The sequence below is a fragment of the Sinocyclocheilus rhinocerous genome, unplaced genomic scaffold (assembly GCF_001515625.1).
Source record: "Sinocyclocheilus rhinocerous isolate Xijiao unplaced genomic scaffold, SAMN03320098_v1.1 scaffold1374, whole genome shotgun sequence".
In the NCBI taxonomy this organism is placed as follows: Eukaryota; Metazoa; Chordata; class Actinopteri; order Cypriniformes; family Cyprinidae; genus Sinocyclocheilus; species Sinocyclocheilus rhinocerous.
The window spans coordinates 204,227-228,505 of NW_015643932.1; the positions used below are offsets into that span (position 1 = coordinate 204,227).

The following is a 24,279-nucleotide window of genomic DNA, read 5'->3' on the forward strand; positions in this document are numbered from 1 at the left end:
TACTGAAGATATAAGACTCTCCCATGCAGTAATTGTCATCCTTAATCTTTATTTTTTTGTTATGCCAAAATAATGTTGATAAATTTCCAGGCCTAGTTAATCCTTGTAGAACTTGACTACACTTTAAAATACACTTATAAATATAATGCATTACATTTTTATATTTCATGTTTAAAGTAACACGTTAAGTTAAACATGTCATATTTAATTCAAGTTACATTAAAGCCTGTCCATTCCCACAAATGTTTACGATCATGGCAGGAGTATTTAATAACCTTTAAGTGTTTTTTCAAAGAAACAACTCAAATTATTAATGTTGGGATTTTATGTTATGTTAGGCTACTTGCGAAGACTTCCCAAGAAATGTAAATGCATTTCCACAACCCTGAGCCAGATGGGTAGACAATGTGTGGTCCCCCTAAATGTTTACTGTGGAAGTTCTTTAAATAAGCGGTCAGTGACAGCCACACTTTTATCTGTTTGGCTAAATAAAACATAAAGTTTTTAGGAGCACTCAAGGGCCTTTGTATGTTTGAGTTATATACTTGTTAAACTTTATGGGATATATTTCTAAAGTGTGTGAGTAAGCAATGGAGAGAGTGACAGCAGGGAGAAGACGAGGTTGATGGACTGTGGCCTTATTAAAGTCAGCAATGGGAGAGTAAATGATCTGATCTTTCATATGATGTCTTTTCTGACCTGTTCTAGAGAGAGATGCCAAGGCCTTGGCTCCCTGATGCTGGCAGATCATATTGATGCCAAGATCGTTTTTCATGTTCTAAAAGGCCTGACGAATGGATCTTTCATGGACTTGTCCATATTGGCTACTTTCGGGGGTTGTGAATACCATCCTGCAGTGCCAGACCACCCATCAACTTTCCCTGGGACCTCATGTCCTGAGACACTGGGTGCTTCCTGCTCACCTCACCCTTCCTGTGGTCCATCTGGGATCATTTGGTTTGACCTTCAACAACTGATTCACTGACCTTTTTACAGTTTTCACTCGCCATACGTCCTTGGTGCTCCTCAAAGATCCAGGAGTGTTGCAGCAGTCACAGCTATATAAGAACCGGTGCGGTTCACCATCGCTGAAACCAAACTGCTTTTTAAATATAGTGGGTTTATGTGTCATAGCATATGTTCTTCATGTGGTTTTAGAAGATTGCTAGTGCATAGCTTTTTGTGGACCTGATACAAAAGTAAGTTGTGCGGCATTCAGAATTGAATTGAGAATGATACATTTCAATTATGAATTTGAAGCATCAAATAAGATGCAGAATGCAGTTGAATGAAACTCAAAGAAATTCATATGGATTTTAATTTGCTTCTGTTGTCCTCATTTGTAAGTCATTTTGGATAAAAGTGTCTGCTAAATGACTAAATGTAAATTGTTTAGAGCAAATACACATTTATACAAAAAATCAACCTACACTCTTAAAAATAAAAGTGCTTCATGATGACATAGAAGAACCTTTTTTGTCTAAATGGTTCCATAAATAACCTTTAAGATCTGAAGAACCTTTCTGTTTCACAAAAGGTTCTTTGTGGAGAAAGAAGGTTCTTCAGATTATAAAAAGGTAAGAAAGAGATGGTTCTTTAAAGAACCTTTGACTGAATGGTTCTTTGTGGAACTAAAAATGGTTCTTCTATAGGGGCTTTCGCACCGGAGGAACCTTTTGTAGTTCCTAGAACTATTGGCGGAAGTACCCGCTTTTTGGCATGTTTGCACCGCAGGAACTAGGAACGGTTTTAGATAGGAACTCCGTTTGGAGGACCTAAATTAGCTCCTACTTCAGAGTAGGGTCTAAAACAGTTCGATAGGAACTACCAGTGACGTAAGTGTACGCTGATTGGCCAAACGCAAATTTTTCAAATTCCAAAATCAATAAATTGAAAAAAAAAGCCAGTTCAAAAATTCAGAATTTTGCTCAAACATTAATTTTAGTTTTTTGTTTTTTAATAAATTATTAATTATTAATTATAATTAATTATTATATAATCATTAATTTACTTAAGTTCCATAGTTACAGAAGTCTAAGTTCACTTTTTAACCTCACCAACCCACCTCAACAGTTTATTTAAAAAAGTAGATACGACCAAAAATAAGGTCCTTGTGTGACCACCATTGAATCTAGGGTAATATTCTATATTAGTAGAAGTAATAAACTTGATGCTTCCTTAAGTATAAAATGCTTGCCCAGACAAGATGGCATTCCTAAGTAAGACTGAATGAACTACTGTGAGATTTTACATCTACAACCCTGCTTTGAATAACTCTGAGGGCCCTGGGGTGAGTTTCCAACCACTGCTAAACATGAGGAAAGACCCATTAACGCTTGTAATGTAGTATGTTTGTGATCAAGGGTGTAAGAACGGTTTGAAATGTGGGGGTATATTTATAGAGATTTGCTGCCACCCAGTTTGTGATCCACTTTGTTAGGTGTTAGACTGAAATTTGACCTCTAGAGCAATGAAAAATAAACTAAAGGCTTTTGAACATGGTTTAGTTTGCACTTAAACCAGGATGTGAGACTTACATATAGCCTACATTATATAAATCAGCAATAGTCAGCAATCTATGTATATGGTTTCTTAAACTTCCAACACAAGCTTTTAAATGCTTAATAACATCACAACAAAGGTCTAGGCATTTATGAACCTCTGCCCAAAGTTATTTCAAGCTTGTGTAGGCTGATTATGTCTATTTATTCAAATAAAGTTAGCAGCAGTGCCCCGTTTGGCTTCCACCATGCACAAAGTGGTCATTACAGATGTAGACGCTCTTAAAATGGAAGCGATATTTAACCAGTATTCATTCTGGTACCCACCATGGTAGACCACAGTGAAAATAACCGGCTTACAATCCCAGAATGACAGTCCTGCCACTGTCTAGAAATTTTTACCTCAGAGAGTCTTCTCAAACGTACAATTTGAGTAGCCTATTTTCGATTGTTTCTCATGTTTAAGTTCACTCCCCAGGTTGAGGGAATGTGTTCTGTGGGAGTTCTTTGTTGAACACAGAGCACAGGTTGTATGTTGAGTGACTGAGCTCTTGGTGCGCTCTGGCCCTGAGCTGAGACAGAAAGAGCCCTTTATACTGCCTCCGGCTCTGTGTGTTTAGACCCTGGTGGACAGAAGCTAGTGGCTGGTTAGTGTGTGCCTGTGAAAAGTTCTTCCCTTACAATTCCACTTAAGGTCAAATACTCATGCTGAAGGGAAACTTAAACTAGTCATATCTAAATTGCCACTGTAGGCTATCAGTACAGTGAAGCAGTCATCGTCCAGTTGACAAAAGCAGCTTGGTAATTTCCCACTCTTTTAGCAGATGGGTTCAAAAGTAATTTTATTTCTCCTTTAAATCTGTATAAAAATATAGGATTTTGAAGAATTTAAAATAGAGTTATAGTCAAATGGACAAAATGTAATTGCCTGAACTCACCATGTAATTTGTAATTATTCTTTGGATTTACTATAAATTTGTATTTATTACTTATAATTTCATTTTAGCACTTAAACTAAACAAAAACTTGAAACTTGCCAACTAGCTGAAATAAAATGCTGTTTTATATTTTATTGCATAATTATTTATAACAATAATTTTATAATGTTTATATTTATTTTGCATAATAATGAAAATGTTTTTGTATATGGTGTTTGTTTTAGTTTTAATTAACAATACAAGTTGGTTCAGAGGTCACCCATGAACAGCCCTGAAACTGAACTATTTTGCTATTGTGAAGAGATGTAAGGACTGAGCCTAGTCGTGTATCAAATTCATGCAAACACGCTAAAAAAGTGTTCTTTTAACGATCTTGTTCAAAGCATGCATAACTACATCAGCTCACTTGACAGGAATCTGTATTGTAAATGAAAACTTGTTCTGCACACAACTTAACATGTTCTTGGCAATGAGGATACTTTTTATGTTTTTATTTATTAATTTATGGAATTATGATAGCGATTATCAACCAGAGTGCTGCATGATAAATATGTATATGTCATCGTCCAGTTGACAAAAGCAGCTTGGTAATTTCCCACTCTTTTAGAAGATGGGTTCAAAAGTAATTTTATTTCTCCTTTAAATCTGTATAAAAATATAGGATTTTGAAGAATTTAAAATAGAGTTATAGTCAAATGGACAAAATGTAATTGCCTGAACTCACCATGTAATTTGTAATTATTGTGAAATTTTCATATTTATATATATATATATATATATATATATGTGTGTGTGTGTGTGTGTGTGTGTGTGTGTGTGTGTGTCTTTATAAATATACACAGTGAAGAGATGTAAGGACTGAGCCTAGTCGTGTATCAAATTCATGCAAACACGCTAAAAAAGTGTTCTTTTAACGATCTTGTTCAAAGCATGCATAACTACATCAGCTCACTTGACAGGAATCTGTATTGTAAATGAAAACTTGTTCTGCACACAACTTACATGTTCTTGGCAATGAGGATCACTTTTTATGTTTTTATTTATTAATTTATGGAATTATGATAGCGATTATCAACCAGAGTGCTGCATGATAAATATGTATATGAATGCTAATTTGTTATATCAGAGGCATGTAACTGTGAGAATGTGTTTTGACCTTTGATCTCTGACAGCATCCATCAGCAGAGAGAAAGGTGAGTGACAATTACTGTAAAGAATTTAGAAATCCACTGCATCATAATCAGTAAGAGTAAAAATATTAATCACTTGCATGCAGCACTAGTCATTCACACTACAGATTTTTATAAAGTATAAATATTGTCATCTTTTAGGAGTTGGTAAATCATTTGGTCACCAAATCAAACCTTGTAATCATGATCACAGGCATTGCTGCATGCACATAATCTTATCTTAATATCTGAAGATCTACTGCATGTTTCTGCAGACAGTTCACTGAGTGCTGTTCCAACTTGCCCTTAGGTGATGACATAATGCTTTTTTATTATGATGATGATGATGAATTATCTCTGATTTTGTGTGAATCATCTTATTGATTTTGCATTTTAGTGCATGCAAATGCCACAGTCATTTTTTTTTTCATTTCACCTTTATTCATTGATTCATTTAATCATTCAATCATTCATTACTGTATTCGTAAAGAAGAGATGTGACTTTGGCGTGCTAACAAAAATGGAGCTAACAAGATGATTTCTGGCATGAATCATGAGCTGGTTACTCACCAATTGTTCTCAGAGCTGATTGTTAATTTTATTCATACAGTGTTCTAGAAGCAAAGCTGATAAACGAATCAGTTTATATGATCCATTACATAATGTTGAACAATTCCATTTCAAGCTAACATGGCATTCAGTATTAACATGGCAAATTTGAATCTGAAATAGACAGACACTATTTGAAATGATCATGGGATCTTTATTGACCACATCTAACAGAGAAATTTCCTAGAGATGCCAAAAACAAAACATTTTCCAAAAACCGAAAGGATGGTGCATATTACAAAAAGTAAACAATAATTTTATTCATAGTTGTGTTTGTTTAATTCTGATTTTTAGTCATTGTGATTAATTAACTTCGCTGCCTTTACATTCCAGAGAGTGGGGGCAGGGGCGGACTGGGACAAAAATTCAGCCCTGGCGCTGTAGCCACACCGGCCCACATTACCACACCGACACAGCCCAACCCATGGACACACGCATTCACTACTTACATTTGTGTACAGATGGTGAAATAATATAAGCAGTACCATATATGTAACAGATATTTAAACATTTAATGTATGTGTCTGGCAAACAAATTATTATAACCATAGAGAAATCGTGCAAGCGATAAAAACCTGTCCTATGCGCTGTTGGCCCATAAAAACAATTTTATTTATATATATTTAGAAAAAATCTGACCGGCCCACATTAAACAAAATGGTCCGGCCCCACTGGAATTTGCCAGAATTGCCAGATGGCCAATCCGCCCCTGAGTGGGGGGATCAAACTGAGAAACCTGAAGGCCTGTCGGTCTTCTGTCAGTCAATCTTAGCCCCTCCCACTCAACCTCCACATGCACTCCTGAAGAATAAACATCTGCAAAACATAAGGTGTTTTCGTGTTGTATTACTTTCTTGTCTTTTACGTTTTCTCCTGCTTACTGACATTCAAAATTTTGTAATTCTAAGTAGGTTCTACGCAAAGTTAACGCAAATTTAAAAACTCACTGATGGAATCATCCGGAAACATCATTACACAGCTTTCTGGAATACTTGATTCTGATTGGTCATTCGCTGCAATAAGCGGTCAAATATTTCTGAATGATGGCCGTTGTCCTGGGAAACGCGGTATAACTGATCGCTCATCCAGAAAACCATGTTCGTGTCCAGTTTTTCGGTCATTTTTGCAAAACAAACCCCTTAAAAATGATGTACAACTGACCAAATCGCCAATTTGGAGATTATACTGTATTCATATATATATATATATATATATATATATTTTTCCTGTAATCCAGGGTCTGGGTCCAGCCCTCTTGACGGTGAGGCGATCGAGCGCTCCGCGTCTCATTTTGATTAAAGCCCGAATCCCTTCAGTCTGAAGGCTGGGCGCAAGGAAAGGACGATCGAAGGGGGCCCGGCGAGACAAAATACCCTTCACCTATGGCTGTTTAGAGCAGATCGGGCACATTTGGGATTGTAGAAGGGACATCATTTTCAAATAAGCAGAGGTCGCCCCGGGTTTTGTGCACATTTGTGGGCGCCCGACCATGGAGAGGCCAAGGTGGTACCCAATGTGGAAAACGAAAAGGTGGCTTTTGGATTCCACTATTTTCAAATTCATCACAGTTTCCCTCGTCCTGGTTCTGCAGGCTCCAAATGTCAGAGCAGGTAAGGAAAGATAGACTTCCGAACTTTTGATGAAGTTGTAGGGACTGTCAGATAGGCGATGCGTATTTGCGCCTGCGAATTTTTACGCGTTTTGATTTAGACAGGTGATCGCAGATCTGCATCCCGTATATGTGTGTATGTGCTGCAAGATACAATATTACAAGTGCCCAAGAAGTCAAAAAACATTGTAATATTAAAATGAAGAAGAGTCTGCGGAGTTCGTTAAAATAAACCCACTAGTTCCCCAAAAGAGCATTCAATACATTTAATAATGCAAATTTTTTTATGCACATATAACAGATAAAGATAAATCAGACTTTACATATCTACAGTATGTGCATAACAAAACTAGACTTTGGATCATGATCACAGTGTTAAACAAAAATTGTCTGATCCTATACTTTGAAGCAGTTAGTAGTGAAAGTATCTACCTATTTACCAACAAGCAGTCTTTGCGCATGACTTGGTTTGTTCACCCATCTGTCCATTTAATTTGCATATTCCTAATCTTTTATTTAAAAAGACATGCAATTTTATTTTGTTTCTGCATATTTTCTACTCTAATAAACTCTATGGGAGGGTGGAGAGGTGGAATGTGTTAAGAGAGTGTCATGGAGAGACACTTTAGGATTTACTTTGGGGAAAAAAAGCTCTTTGTTTGAACCTGTGGTCCATTAGGTGTGTGTGGACACGGTTAGCAGGGTGGAATTCCTCAGGGTTTTACATCCATGCCTTACATTTAGGGAAAGAAAATGAAAAAAGTATCTACTTGAATGGTGTGATTCTAGGGATGAGATTGTGAGCCTAATTGTGTGTATTCAAAGAGAGCTAAATTTTGATTGTCAGTAACTGATATACTAATGTATGCTCACAAGACTTACGTGTTCTGGCCACATTTGCGTGATTTTTCTGTTTTAAATTATAAAATCATTAATTATGACAGGAATTTGATTTATAGTAAATGAGACCTGGGAGGTCCAATTTACAATGGGCGTGACTGATCGACTGATCATAAGTGTAACAAGTCATTTGATTATGAATACATACATATGTATAGTTTTTTTATTATTATTTACATATCCTATAGTCTTTTTAGCATGTTTGAGTCAAAGTGCTTTAGCACCTCAATTTCCACTGGGTAAGGAATTAGCATAGATCACAGTGGGTTACAGTCAAAATCACCCTTTCGCCATTCAACCCTAGTTCCACCGAAGCCCAAGTGGCTTTTGCAATACTGTGACTCCCATGTCTCCCAGTCTTCACGAGTTTCCCAGTGGGAATGTTTCTTTACTAAGTGCCTTCCCGTTATTTGATGACTGTCCTCTCTGCTCATCCCTATTATTTTGGAGGCTTCAAAGGGCCCGGAGCCACCCAGGGGCCCCAGCCTGGCCTTATGATAGGTCTCGCTCACCCTTACAGGAACAAAGGTCCTTACAAAATTAAATTAGGCATTTATGTTGTTCGGAAATGACAGATGTAAATAAGATAATAGATTGCCGTTGTTCTCATTTGCCACATTTCCTAAGGCTGCTTGAATATGACCAAAATGTGTGAGCGATCCGAGCTTAATAATCCTCTTTTGTCTATCAAAGCTGATAATGAATCTTAAAATGTATTAATCTCATTTGACTTCTGAAGCTGCACGTTACATCCCTTGCGGTTTGTAGCTTGTGAAGGCATTTCTGTCGGGTGCCCTCTTGAGCTGGCAGTGTACCGACATGTTTTCTCAGCCCCTCAGGCTGAGGAACCTCAGATGTGCATTCCTTCAGACAATGCACACATTTCAGAAATCTTTGCTTACTTTTATATTAGATTTTGCCGACCAGGTCTCAAGAACATTTGGGCTACATTCACGAGTCATGCTTTTGTGACGAAACTCAATGCATGTTTGTTGGCTAGAAATGTGGTTCAGTCTGTTTTTTCAAACATTTTGATGTTACATAATTGCATGCAGTTCATCCAATAAAAAGTTCCAGAACAATCTATCATCATTGGCTTAATCTCATGTTGTTCAAAACCTGTGACTTTTTTGGTTTCGTGGAACACAAAAGAAGATATTTATATTATGGGTGAAAGTTCAAGCTGTTCTTTTCCATACAATAAAAGTGGTGTTCCGTGTGCATAAACTTAGTCTCTATGTTAAGACTGTGTCTTAAGAACTAGACGCTATCAGGTCCTCATCCACTTTCATTCTGCTTCCTTAAGCGCTCCACGCAAGAAAGAAAGGGTTTGGAACAACATGAGTGAGACTAAATGTAACAAATTGTTTATTTTTGGCTGAACTGTCCCTTTAATACTGGAATATGAGGTGAACTGAACAGTATTCTTGGGAAGCAGATGGTTGAAAGGCTTTATTGTTCTTTGATGTTTCTCTACAGTCGTGAAAGGGGGGGAAAGACATGGGGAAAATTTTTTTTGCAAAAAAATTCTGTCAGTGAGGTTGCCTCTCAGAGAGCCTGTGGCATAATGCAGTCTTGTTCAAGCGGCACGCATGTGTCAAAGAGGGGAGAGTGAGAGGAGAAGGGGGAGAGAGAGAGATAGAGATTCTGACTGAATTCATTATTAGAGTCTCAAGGAGCAGCAGGTAAAAGGGTCCCCAGTTTTTTTCCATTTAATATCACCCTAAAAAACGAAATTCGAAAAATATTCTAAATGTATTTCTCTGGAACCTATGAAAACGTATCCATCTGGACATCTGTTATTTTAACTCTACATTTGTGTCGTCCTGTTACCATAACAGTGACTTTCTTAATGAAATGATTTATGCAAATTATAGAACTTCCTGTAGAAAAAGCCCCTCCCACTTTTGGGTGTTCCGTAGAATCAGATGATAGCAGGTTTATGATCTTGATGATGTGCTACTCTCTCTCTCTCTCTCTCTCTCAGTTAGTACCTCCTTCCACATTCACACTCAATGTCTAATCAACCTTCTCTCCCACACACACAAACACACACACCAGTCTGTCTAAATCAAAAAAAGAATGACAGTGAAAAAGATCAGCGTGTGTATTTGCACAGAAATCTGGTTAAAATCACACCAGGTCATCAGCTGCGCTCTCCTAATGACGGCACATTCTCAGTTGGTTTCTGAAGGATTTAGGAGTATTGACATTTTTCTTTGGCACTTGCATGGCAAAAGGTCAGACTCGGGCTGCAGCACCACATCTGGAATATATGAGGCCTGAGGTTATGGAGAACGTCTCCAGAAGATCCCTCAAAACAACTCTCCTTCTCAGCTCTGTCATTGTATTGGATGAGTTTGAGGTTTTCCTTTTGTCTAGCTTGTATGTTCAGCGTAAAGCTCGGACTGAGTCTCTCAGATATAGTGGGGAATCTTTTCATTCAGCACAAAGAACCGGCAGAAGAATGGTTTGTCGGCTTTGCTTTTTAGAGCTTTAAATGGGGTGGTAAATGTTTTCTCCACAGCGCCTCAGCGTCTTTATTACAGCATTTTAGACCTCCCTCGGATGAGCCCAGCCTTTTGTGACGTAGCAGCCCTTTATTTTTGGCGGTTTGAGTGTTCAGTTTTATGTGGTAGATGCCAAAGATTCACTCAAGTCCCAGAAGACACATATGGCACTGTTGGTAGACTCTGGATAACACCCAACGGCCAAACATGTGCCATACATTCGCAATGAATCGCACTTAATGGTGCTTTCTAAGGTTTTGAGTTCTTGGGTGATCCGGGGTGAACAGTGTTTGTCTTTCATCTTGCTTCGTTAACCATAATGAAACCGTTTGTTCAAGTTTACTTAACCCAGCTGTTGCTGAAGTATCATCCAAAGAGTTGAAGGGGGAATCGGGTATTTTACAAGGGTCTAATCTCATAGGAATGAAGACCAATGATGTGAGTTTTGTCGCATAGCCAAGTAAAACAGATTGAATTTCAAATATTGGCTTCTTTTTTGTGGTTGTGGGTCATACAATAATGTCAAATGTGATACTCTCTATCTGGTCATAGGTTGGTTAATTTGACTGTGCATTTTTCATTAAACTTACCGTCCACAACCTATTATAGGAATAACCAATTAGAGAAACTTAATTTAGGTAATCGTTAACTGAAATATAACCAGCAAAATCTTAATTATTTATTTAAAAGTATTATTATAAAAAGAAACTTGTCATTCTGTTCAAGTCAAAATCATGAAAACACATTTCTCAATTTCTCTAGTTCAGTATTTTTTAAAAAGCATTTAGAAGTATTATTATAAAAAGAGACTTGTGTCATTCTGTTGAAGTTTGTTAAAATTATGAAAACACACTAGTTCAGTAATTAAAAAAATTATTTAAACGTATTATTATAAAAAAAGGTTATCTGCTAAACATTGAATGCATTTCTATTTATTTGTTAACATTTTTATGTATATTTTCTACCCCATACAGCAGAACCTGTGGATGTCCTAAAAGTATTAGAATTTCCCACTGTCCCAGAAGGACTACAGAAAACTTCAGGATTTTGCACAAACCGAAGAGCATCACAGCCGGACACGGCCTACAAAATAGGCAAGAATGCCCAGATCAGTGCCCCAACCAAGCAGCTTTTCCCAGGTAAGCTGAACCCCATGAGCATGTCTCCATATCCTGCCTACGTTTAAATGCGCCCTATGTTGTGCTTGCCAAGGCTTTTGACAGCAGATGCCATCCCTGATTGTGCAGGGCCATGTTTCACTCAGACGCTTGTATTGTTAAGCGGCAGGAGAACTTGGCTGAAATCTCTTGACCACAGCATGGCTTGTCTGCTTAGTTGCATAAGAAATGAACAGAAATTTTTAAAGCGATAGTTCACTCAAAAATGGAAATTCTGTCATCATTTACACAGCCTCATGTCATTCCAAATTGCGTTCTTACTTTCGTGCAACACAAAAGAAGATGTTTTGCAGAATGTCCAAGCTGCTCTTTTATGTACAAATAAAAATTAATCAATGAACCCCAATAAAAATACCCCATGCAAATTGTGTACCATATTCTAAGTCCTCTGAGTTTTTATGATAGGTTTGAGATGCATTATGTAATCGGAATGAGGTTTTAAAGTTGGAGATGTTTCTTTATATGGTGGAAAACAGATGCATGTTTATTACTTTTTAATATCTGTTCAGCCTATACAATGCCATAAATCTGGTGTTTATTATCAAGTTTCTTGCATCACCCCTTTTTAGCTGGATATTAAACGTCTGATAAATTACAATGTTTTTCTCATTTTGTGCCATTAATGGCCTTTTTAAAAAATTAAATAATGCATATTCACTAACAAAGTAACTAATTAAAGAACTGCATGAATTAAACTGCTTTATTATAGCCAGAAAATGCTTTACAGATTACAAAGGAATTTGTTTAAATGTAATTTTAAAAATAAAAAAGTACATAAATAAATCACTTGTCAAGCTGACAAATAAATAGAAAGATTTAACTGTTTAATTCATGTTTAAAAATTTAGTTAAATTAGTATTTATTTATTTTTGTAATAATCAATTCATTCCTTTATTTTGTTTTTAAGTGGCACTCATAGTCCTCCATTATGTTTCTAGTTTCAACATTGCAATTAGCTGTTTGGATGGACTTCAAAAACCCAATGAACCCTTCAGTGAGCTTGTTTTCTGTCTGTGCTGTTTTCTAGATGGTGTGTTCCCTGAAGACTTTTCCATCCTAACCACCATCAAGCCCAAAGCTGGAATCCAGTCCTTCCTTTTGTCCATCTACAACGAGAAAGGCGTCCAGCAACTAGGCGTGGAGGTGGGCCGCTCACCTGTCTTCCTGTACGAGGATCAGACAGGCAAGCCTGCCCCCGAGGATTACCCGCTGTTCCGCTCCCTCAACCTGGCCGACGGAAAGTAAGTCACAAAGCACGAAGCTGAATGTACAGCAGCCTTTTTTAGGCTGTTTAGATCCATCCTCAGAGACAGAGACTGAGACTGACTCCAGACAGGGTCAGACAGGGGTCAGTCATCAGCAGGAAGTCATTTGTTGCCAGGCTGGAGTTTTACACTGTAGTCCTGAGCGATCATATGTGGAGGAAGATATTTCTGTTTTAGAGTCATTTCGGTTGACGAGAGTTAACAAGTAGACAAATCAGAATTTCAGGTGTCTGTTGAAGCATTAGTTATGTGTGGTTTCTTCTCTGAGGCGAGCCAGAGGAGATCTCATTGTGACTCTGGATTGATGGAGTGAAGCAGACAGGACCGTAGGTGATCTGACCTCGGCAGTGATCTTTCGGGGTACTGTTATTTTAGAAATATGGGGCAGATGCATGACCTCAGAAATTAATCTCTTGGATAACATCATCAGGAAGCTCTTACCAACATTAAGATATATTTATGGAAGCCTGTTCCTGTCTCAAAGTTAAAAAAAAAAAAATGTGAGAAATTTTAAATAAGACAAAAGGTCACATTGTGCAATATAAAGCTACAAGTCATAAAGTCACAGTTATGAAATAAAAAGTCACATGAGATATAGAGTTACAGTTGTGAGAAATAAAGACACAATTATAAGATAAAAGTCACATTATGAGATACAGAGTCAATTGTAATAAAGTCACAATTATAAGATAAATTCACATTGTGAGGTATAAAGTCACAGTTTTGAGGAATAAAGTCACATTTACAAGATAAAAAGTCACATTGCGAAATATAAATTCACATTTATAGAAAAGGACATATTGTGAGATAAAGACACTGTTGTGAGAAATAAATTCGCAATTACAAGAGAAAAAGTCGATATAATCAAATGTTAAATATAAAATCACAGTTGCTAGATATAAAGTAACATTCCTGAGATAAAAAAAAATCACATTATGATATATAAAGTCAAATTTTCGAGAAATACAGTCACAATTATGACACAAAAGTCACATTATAAGATACAGTGTAACAGTTGTGAGACATAGTCACAATTACAAGAAAAAGTCACATAGAGAGACAGTCGAGTTTTTGATAAATAAATTAACAATTATGAGATGAAAAGTCACATTGTGAAATATAGTCACAGTTAGTCACAATTATGAGAAAGAAATGCACCTGAGATATATAGCTAAAGTCAAAATTGTGAGTAATAAAGTCACAATTACAAGATAAAAGTCACATTATGAGAAATAAAGTAACAATTACGAGATAAAAGGTCACATCGCAATATATAAAGTCACAGCTGCAAGAAATAGTCACAATTACGCTATTACGTTTTTTAAGGTCTAAGATGGAAACATGCTTCCTTAAAAAATAGTGGTTGTATTAAAATGTGCATTAAACATTTCAAATGCTCTTTATTGTCCTGACATCCATTTAAACTTAATTTGATATCCTCAAACGCTAAAAGTATTTGACCGCAATGGACATGCTTTGTCTTATTAGGGTTTAAAAGGATTTATTGGTATCAGTTCAGTGGGGTGTTTTGCTGTAAAAACAGCAATATTTCCATGAGGGATTATAGTGCTTATGTTGATTATAGTGCTGATGAGGGTTTCAGGTTAAATGCACCTTAATTGGGCTAATTCTGTCATTCCAGTCCTCTCATGCAGGAAAAATTACGGTTAAAAGTGGCTTTTAAAAATCATTTGTACAGCTAAAAAGATTAGCTATCACCATTTTAATATAACTGCAATATGCTTTTGTGGTTTATCTTCCTCAGAGACATACAATTACAGTTGGTCATGATGGAAATGTGATCTTGTATAAAGAATCTGAAAAACATTTGTGTTAAATGTCATTATAATCAGAAAGTGCTACAATGTGTTGTCAGCATAATTCATGAAAATGACACCGTCACACATCTATCAATCATTCACGTAATCGCTCTTAACTATGTAAATTGTATTCTGTTAGCAGCTAAATTATCCAGAAATGTTGGTCTCCAGACACAGTAAAGCTTGTCTCGGTTCAAGTTTGCCAAGTACTTTAAAGACACGAGCCAGAATAAAGGTTTTTCTTTCTAATGAAGTGGATTATGGGAAATTGATCACCCTTGTGGGTGCCATTGATACGCCTTTGAAATCTCGCTGTGGCTTCTTACCGCAAACCTGTCCAACAGTTTCCCTCCGCAGCTGTTTTGTGTTTTGACTCTACAGTTCAGTTTCTCAGCCGTACCTTCCTGACACACACTTTTTACAATGTTCACGGTGTCTGTCATGCTGAATAACTCACAGGGGGGATTTGGTCTAGAGTTTAATGAGTTTAATCCAGTGTTAAATTCTCGCTGTGGCTTCTTACCGCAAACCTGTCCAACAGTTTCCCTCCGCAGCTCAGTGTTTTGACTCTACAGTTCAGTTTCTCAGCCGTACCTTCCTGACACACACTTTTTACAATGTTCACGGTGTCTGTCATGCTGAATAACTCACAGGGGGGATTTGGTCTAGAGTTTAATGAGTTTAATCCAGTGTTAAACAAGGCCAAAATTTGAAGGCTGGAATGTGGTCCACTCAGGAATTTTATATCTCAAGAATGAAGGCAAATTGTCTAAGGTTTTAAAGTAAGGCACGTCTCACGTGTGGAGACCTTTAACCATTTGCTGGGATTGTAATTACCTACTCTTCCTGTTCATCGCAGGTGGCATCGTGTAGGCATCAGTGTTGAGAAGAAGACCGTGACCATCATTGTCGACTGCAAGAAGAAGCTCACAAAGCCCTTGGGCAGGAGTGACCATGCTGGAATTGACACCAATGGTATAACCGTTTTTGGAACCAGGATCCTGGATGAGGAAGCGTTTGAGGTAAAGCTGTATTCATTGCATTAATGCACTACACTGGTGTCGGCCTGATGGTGTGATCAAGTATAAATTGACGTGTATTTAATGTGTCTAACATTATTAGAACAACATCTGTTCATTTGAGAACTGGAGAGCAAACTAGAGCTAAATTTATAATTAAGCTCCGGGGTATCCACATGCTTTTTTCAGCCCATTTAATGACAAATAAAACTAGTATGGGGGAGAAATAAACAGCCCTGTAAATACAAAAAGAGGTCCTGCTGAGAAGTTTTGGATTGCGAATAAGATACGGTATTTCCTTTTGTCCATCTAGTAGATTAAATGGCCTTACATGCATGCATACATCATATCTAAAATATTTAACCCTCAGAAACTCACTTCAGTGAAATTTCAACACAATCGGTTAAAGTGATAGTGAAAAATGAAAACATAATTTAGTCCTATCATTTAACCCTCATGTTGTTACAAGCCTGTATGACTTTTTTCTGTGGAACACAAAAGAAGATATTTTGAAGAATGTTGGTAACCGGTTTCGGTTGCCATTGACGTCCATTGACGTCCATTGTATTTTTTGTTTTTTTTATTTTTAAGTCAATGGGAACTGAAACAGTTTGGTCAGCATTCTTCAAAATATCTTATTTTATGTTCATGCACAGAACAAAGAATGACATTCGGGTGAGTAAATGATGGCAGAATTTAAATTTTTGTGTGGACTATCCTTTTAAATACCTATTTTATTCACTTGTATCATGGCAACAGTGTCCCAGCTGTCTTAGCTGGTTTAAACTGGTCAAGCTGGTCGTCCAGCCTGATCGAGCTGGTGTTCAGCTGGTTTTAGCTGGCTAGTCAGCTGGTCTCCCAGCCTGACCAGCTAAAACCAGCGTGACCAGCTAAAGAAGTTGTCAAACCCCCTCTAAAACCAGCCTGCTAAACCAGCTATGACCAGGCTGGAAGACCAGCTAAAACCAGCCAACCAGGTGTCTGTTTCCCAAAAGCATTGTTAGCTATTTATGATCGCTAATTCCACTGAACTCTATTGGTAATGACGGAACTTGCGACCATAGTTGCTTTTGGGAAACACGCCCCAGCTTAGGTTGGTTTCATTTTGTTTTTTGTTTTTTTTCAGCATCAGGAATAGATCTACATATTGAGCATCCCAGCTTGCTAAAGTCATGCTAAATGTGGTGACTGCCTGTTTAAATTTGCAGTTTTGAAATTTGCAAGTGGCCTAATTTCAAAGACTCTGCAATTTCATGGGTTTCTGAGGGCTAAACAACTGTATAGTTCAAACTAGAGTTTGTGGGATGCTATGTAGGCCTTTACATTGTTTGGCTCAAGCTAGCTATTTGCCTTAGCATCCCATTCGTTATTGTCTTTTATAGCTCCATGAGAAAGATCTCTATGGAAACCTGTCGTAAGCATCTTTTTATGTAACATTATGGTATGTGGAGTCTTTGTTCACTTTAGCCTAATGTGGCCTTTGTTGTAAATTTCCACTTTAGCAATACATGCACTTTCATGTAAGTTGTTTTAAAGACTATGAGAATAAATGTAACTTCTCCACATATTAAAGATGCAAAATTCTTTAGATTTGACTAATATCGGAGATCATTTCCATAATGGCAGAGGTGAAAATTTGTCCCTCTGGACATAAGCTTGCTTTGTATAAGACAGACAAGCCTTGTGTCACTGTTTACCTTTAAGTGGTCGGGTTTTCCCTCGCTTCCTATTATGAAGGCTTCTTTCACCTTGTAATTAAAGCTACTCAAAGCCAGAGGAGTCCTGTTCATGCACAGATTGCTCAGCCGAGGCTTTCATTCAACATGGTTAATGTTGTAAATTCTGTACAGTACAACTAGTATGTGTATCATCGTAAAAGAAGAACCTGAGTATGTTTATTTGGTGGTTTAAGGTATTGAAAAGTGTGGATAATTGAGCAAAATATGGATAATTTGACCAGCACAAATCCATTTTATTTCCCCCCAAAAAAAACTTAGAAAACACGTACTTTCTTTGCCAAGCGCTTTGCACTGTATGAAAACCGAAGGGGTGGCATATTTATGTCAGACATGAACTAGGCCAAGTATTAATTAGCAGACACTAATTAATTACAGGTTTAAAGGAGAGTCAGCAGCCCTGCCATCATCTTGATTAGAGCAGAAAATGACTAATTAATGGAAACTATAAAAATATTTTCACAGTCATGACTGTGTGTTATGATACTCTATGACATATATAAATAGATTTGCTTAGCAACTTCTTCCTGCACTTTTCAACACCTCTGTTTGACTGTTTTTGGTGCAAAAGTGTAGCTTGTGTCTGTTAGGTAACTGCTGTTTCACAGTGTTATGTGTGCGTTTGTTCTCTTAAAAGTCACAATTGAAGCAGTGTGGAATGTGCAGGGTCAAAATGAGTTAAAGCTGTAAATAATTTAGTACAATGGGCCGATTGACAGGTGATATTGAAATGCTTTGCTTCTTGGTAAGGAGGAGGGCTTGGGTGTGTGTTTACCCATGTGGTGGAGAACGAACTTAGTGGGGGATGGGAATGATGTCTTATTGCCCCATATTGTTGCTGAAATTGCTTTAATGCAAGTACTTTTATCGTAACATTTAATTGACCCTTACACTTTTTTTGGGCTGCTGTGAACCTGTTTTTTTCTGAAGATGATGACTGGGATCATACATTAAAAGTTTCCCTTTGTATATGCCTATAGGATCTCAAAATTAAAGCAGCACTATGTAACTTTTGGCGCTCTAGCAGTTAATAAACAGAACTGCACACATCCCGCGGAAGAACATTCCAACCAGAGCTACTTCTCTAAGTTTATTTCTATGGTGCTTCACGCAGGTATGTGTTACTCCGCAGCGGTGATGACCCGACCAGGCTACAATAGTCCAAATATAAGTACTTATTATAAGTGTACCGTAGTGATTCGGAATAAGACAAAAACGCGGTTTGGAAGATGAATTCATGATGTACTCGCTCATTATATACATTTAGCAAATTTTGAACTCAGAAAAAGTTACATAGTGTTTGCTTTAAAACAAACTAATAAGTTGTAGGAATTACATTTTTTGCATGTGTGGGGCTTGATAGATATTAAATATTGAGTTTTGAAGTTGATATATGTGACCCTGGACCACAAAACCAGTCTTAAGTCGCTGGGGTATATTTGTAGCAATAGCCAAAAATACATTGTATGGGTCAAAATTAATGATTTTTCTTTTATGCCAAAAATCATTAGGATATTAAGTAAAGATCATGTTCCATGAAGATATTTTGTAAATTTCCTACTGTAAATATATTAAAACTTAATTTTTGATTAGTAATATGCATTACTGAGAACTTCATTTGGACAACTTTAAAGGTGATTTTCTCAATATTTCGATTTTTTTTTGCACCCTCAGATTCCAGATTTTCAAATAGTTGTATCTCGGCCAAATATTGTCCTATCCTAACAAACCATACATCAATGGAAATCTTATTTATTCAACTTTCAGAAGGTGTATAAACCTCAATTTCGAAAAATTGACCCTTATGACTGGTTTTGTGGTCCAGGGTCACATATTAGTTGTCAAAATTAACTATGAATTTGGGCCAAATTATCTATCTGAAACATTTTCTCTTTGTTGATGATTTGGCATTTTTTTGTGTTGTTTTACCATGTGAATTACTAACCAGTTCATAGTTAATTTAACAACTAATATGCCAACTTTAATACTCAATATTTAATATCTATGGAGCTCCACACGTGCCAAAAAAAAAAGAAGATAATGTGGCCGTGAATTAATAAATAATTCCCACAACTTATTAGTTTGTTTTAATCATAACCATGATTTAACTAAAATGAGGAAACACATAAACAAAACATAGTCAGGAATGAATAAATTGTAGAAATCAATTCTTACTTTGTGGCCATAAAATCTATTTTTTATTTCACAATTCATGTGTGGGGCTCTGTATATCTGCAACTTCTTCTTTGTTTTTTGCAATATAATATTTACAGTAGATTTATTGGGCTTTTGGACATAAAAGCAGTCAAATGTTAAGAAGATTGTCAAAATGTAATTTACAAATGGTCACATACATTTTACCTGACAGTTTCATCCAAGACAGTTGGGGTTGGGCATACCTCTCATAGCTTTTCTATATATATATATATATATATATATATAAATGTGGTGTAAAAATACACACACGCAGACACACACATGCCCTTAACAAGTCCAAGCCTGCTGTTTTTTGGGTTTTTTCGGGGTTGCCTTGCTGCTAAAGTCTCTCTCTCTCTTTGTAACAGTGCCAAGGAAAGACCTCAGGTTCCAACACATCCCCCAGTTCTACTCGTGGACTGTACTGTAAAAGTCATGGTTGTTCCTCGTAACAGACCCAGGTCACCCTGAATCCCCCCAGCATTTGAACAGAAAGATCTGGATCTGATAATTACAGCCCATAAAAGACATGTGGCCTAAAAATGCACAAATGTAATCACTTAAATCAAAACCCCATACAGTAAATTATGTCTTTTATCATCCAGTTGTTGATCATAATGCAGAATGAATGTATACTATTGACACAACAATGGCGAGAAACAGATTTCACTCATTTGGAAGAAAGACCATGCATGTGTTTTATATGTGTTTAACGTGTTGTTGACCAGAAGGTTTTATGTATTGTTGCCTAAGCATTGTTAGGCAGGCAGCATTTTATATGAGAGGAAGCTTCCTGTGTGGGTTTCTATTACCAGGTGTTTCATGATGAAACACGTTTTATTTACCTGCTTATAATACAGCAATTTCCTGAACCATCTGACCTTGCGTTCCTCGTTGTGAAAGTGGTTTGTTGTTTTGTTGCCTTGCAATTCCAAAATTGCATGTATTTCCTGCAGTACAAGAGTGGTATTTTTATTATGTTTTGACTAACCAGGATAAGATGGGTTTGTTATTTTTTCATGCAGATAATATATTACATATATGTGTCTCTGTACTAATAACAGAGGTATTTTTTGGCACATGTATCTCATGTATCTTCCTGTCATTCGTCCCCTCAGGGTGACATCCAGCAACTGCTGATTGTGGCCGACCCTAAAGCAGCTTACGACTACTGTGAACACTACAGCCCAGACTGTGACGTCCCCCACAAGGACACACTGCAAGCACAGGAGCCCGGAGAGGAGGTTAGTATAGACCTTTTGCACTGACCAGCAGAGGAAATGGTCTTTCCTGCAGTATCCAGTAGACCAAAGGTTTCTGGAAGTCTGGCACGCTGATGATACTTTTGACACTACCAGTCGAACAATTGGACACACAGACTCAAACTTCATTGTTGTTTTCCACGGGTTAGAATAATATACAAGTCATCAAAACTATGAAATAACACTCAAGTACATGAATTATGTAGTGGGCAAAAAATGTTACAAATCAAAACTGCATTTTAAATTAAAATCATACTTTAGTGCATTATTATTATTATTATTATCATTGAATACAGAAAAAACAATAACATTGTGAAATTGTATTACAATTCAAAATAACTGTTTTCTATTTGAATACTTTATAAAATATAATCCTGTGATGCAAAGCTGAATTTTCAGCATCATTACTCCAGTCTTCAGTGTCACATAGTGCATTATTATTATTATTATTATCATTATTATTATTATTGTACATTTTTTGGACAAAGTATGGAAAAGTAAAATTTTATCATATATTTTGAGTATTATTATTTTATATAAGAAATAAAAGAAGCAACACATCACAGTCAGAAATGGTCACTGAAAAAAAATCTCTCATGCTACAAAGATAATAGATATATGTACTGTATTACATAATATAATATCATATAATTTACACTATCGTTCAAACATTTGGGGTTGGAAAGATTTATATATATATATATATATATATATACAGTGGGTACGGAAAGTATTCAGACCCCCTTAAATTTTTCACTCTTTGTTATATTGCAGCCTTTTCAGCATCATTACTCCAGTCTTCAGTGTCACATGATCCTTCAGAAATCATTCTAAAATGCTGATTTGGTGCTCAAGAAACATTTCTTATTATCAGTGTTGAAAACAGTTGTGCTGCTTAATATTTTTTTGAGGAAACCTGGATTTTTCAGGATTCTTTGATGATTAGAAAGTTCAAAAGAACAGTATTTATTTGAAATAGATCTTTTCTGTCGCTTTTGATCAATTTGTGAATAAAAGTAATAATTTCTTCCAAAAAAACAAAAAAACAATTACTGACTGAAATGTTTGAACGGTAGTGTCCATAAAAACATAACAGGTCAAAAGTAAGCCACACCTTGACACTTCTGACCTCTGTGATGACTCCTGTAAACACAGACACCACGTGCAAGTAATTTTAACCCATTATATCCTGCCGAAACAGGGAGAGGGTCGTTTCCTGTATCGGAGAAATCAATAACCCTCTTTCTCGCATTTTGACTCACATAAATTACCCTCGGCCTGGCTGAACGGTGTCCTACTGAACGCTGACTGATCACCAGTCATGGAAGAGGGCCAAATCATCAGCGCAGTGGCTGTTTTATGAGATCTTATGCTGTATTAGGATTAACATATACTTGTGTTTGATGGATGAAGCCCTGGAGAGCCAGGCTCAGTGGCTTTATCGGCCTTCCTGCTGCCCTTACTTTCAGTGAAGGAATAGAAACAGAAAAACTGCTACATAAACTTTAGCAAAAACCATTCATACTTTCATTAAAATGTGTCATAATTGATGAATGCGTATAAACTGACATTAAATGGCCGACTCGAACACTTTTTATTAATATTAACCTAATTCTAATATTAATATTAACTTAATATTCTAAACTTAACACTTAACATCTATACAATGTATGATGCCAATTATACATTTTGGATGTACAGTACCTTTTTTTGTGTGTGTGTATAAAATCCCTCGTCCCAGGACAAGTTCCTACATGACACATTAAGTTTTATAGCTAATAAGACTTTGAAATGTGTTAGAAATAAGAAAATCAAATAGATGTGACTCTTTCTATAGATCTAAGCCTTTAATCAGCCTTTGCTTTAGAAGGCAGCTGGGGTTTTACACACAAATAAAGATGAGAAAGAAGAAAAAAGGGGGTTCAGTTAAGAAAGCAGCCAACATATGGCTGTTATCTCTGCTTCGGACATGCAGGGAGTTTTTATAGAGTTTTAAACACCCACCTGTATATCAGAATAAGTGCATCACATGTTATACATTAACGTAATTAATGCAGTATGTTCATACATGCTGAACTCACACAGTAGAGAGTAACAAACAAAAACAAAAAACAAACATTTTAGGTGTTTAGATTGTTTTGATCATGACGTTGCGCTCTAACATTGGATGCTTTAGTAAAAAATAATGATAATATGCTGTGTATGATAAACCTGTGTCTAATCATCTGCACTGTATAAAACCAGCTATACAGTAAATCTAACCATCAAAGTATGTAATACACCCAAGGGTAGATTACATTCTACATGACTTTTGTATGCTTTGCTAACCTCTCTCTCATCCTCTCCCTGTGTGCAGTACACAACTGCTGTTGATTACGGTGATTTATATGATTATTATGAGGGAGCGACCCCCACAGCGACAGATGAATATTCTGAGCCGCAGGTAAATGTAGGAAATATGTGATGTGTTTGTTATGTCAATCATGGGGTGGCCCCGCCCCTTTTCCTTGACCTGTATAAATAACATGGGCAAAAGTATGTGGTGTGGGCTTTGTCTGGGCCAGTCAATTTCTTCCACACCGTTGTCCTGTGATGTTAGCACTTTGGTACGCCCTATACCACTGAAAATGTTTGTTTAAGGAGATTATATGGCTGTATGCTAGATTTTAAGCACCTGTTAGCTTAAATAGCCAGGCCCATAAATTACTGTAGCAGTTCACATACTTTTGCCCACGTAGTATATGTTGTCTGTCCATGTTTGTAAACTCTATACACTGTTTAATAAAAAAAAAAAAAGATATTATGTGAACTTAATAGTCAAATGGTGGCCATTTTATCGAACGTGTGTTGCTTTAAGTTTGAGAATGACCGTTCTTTGAAGCAAGCCTGAAATCGCCTCAGTTATGGTATCAGAACAACATATTTGACTACTCAAATCTTCTCAATATCCACTTTTCTAATATCATGATAGATTTACACTACCTTTCAAAAAAATTTTTTACGTTTTTGAAAGTCTGTTGTGCTGCATTTGCATTTATTTGATCAAAAATACAGTAAAAACAGTAATACTGCAAAATGTTATTACATTTTAGAATAACTGTTACTTATTTTTGTATATTTTATAATGTAATTTATTCCTGTGATGGCAAAGCTGAATTTTCACCAGCCATTACTCCAGTCTTCAGTCACATGATCCTTTAGAATCCTTAGTATGTTCAACATAAGAAAGCAACTCATACAGGTTTGGAACGACATGAGGGTGAGTAAATGATGACAGAATTTTTTCATTTTTGGGTGAACTATCCCTTTAAGTCGCTGGGGTATATTTGTAGCAATAGCCAAAAATACATTGTATGGGTCAAAATTATAGATTTTTCTTTTATGCCAAAAATCATTAGGATATTAAGTAAAGATCATGTTCCATGAAGGTATTTTGTAAATTTCCTACTGTAAATATATTAAAACTTTTTGATTGGTAATATGCATTTGGACAACTTTAAAGGCGACTTTTTTTGCACCCTCAGATTCCAGATTTTCAGATGTGTATCTCGGCCAAATATTGTCCTA

At 36.5% G+C, this 24,279-nt stretch overlaps 1 protein-coding gene across 1 annotated transcript in view; it reads left to right on the plus strand.

The window, feature by feature from the left end:
- Nucleotides 1-6,483: 6,483 nt before the first annotated feature.
- The window catches only part of LOC107757695 (collagen alpha-1(XI) chain-like), a 66,997-nt gene continuing 49,201 nt past the window's right edge, over nt 6,484-24,279 (plus strand). The window contains exons 1-6 of the mRNA XM_016575250.1: nt 6,484-6,827; nt 11,211-11,375; nt 12,442-12,655; nt 15,359-15,521; nt 20,569-20,694; nt 23,069-23,155. Of these exons, the coding sequence (XP_016430736.1) occupies nt 6,707-6,827; nt 11,211-11,375; nt 12,442-12,655; nt 15,359-15,521; nt 20,569-20,694; nt 23,069-23,155 (876 nt within the window). The 5' untranslated portion in view covers nt 6,484-6,706. The remainder of the gene's footprint in view (nt 6,828-11,210; nt 11,376-12,441; nt 12,656-15,358; nt 15,522-20,568; nt 20,695-23,068; nt 23,156-24,279) is intronic.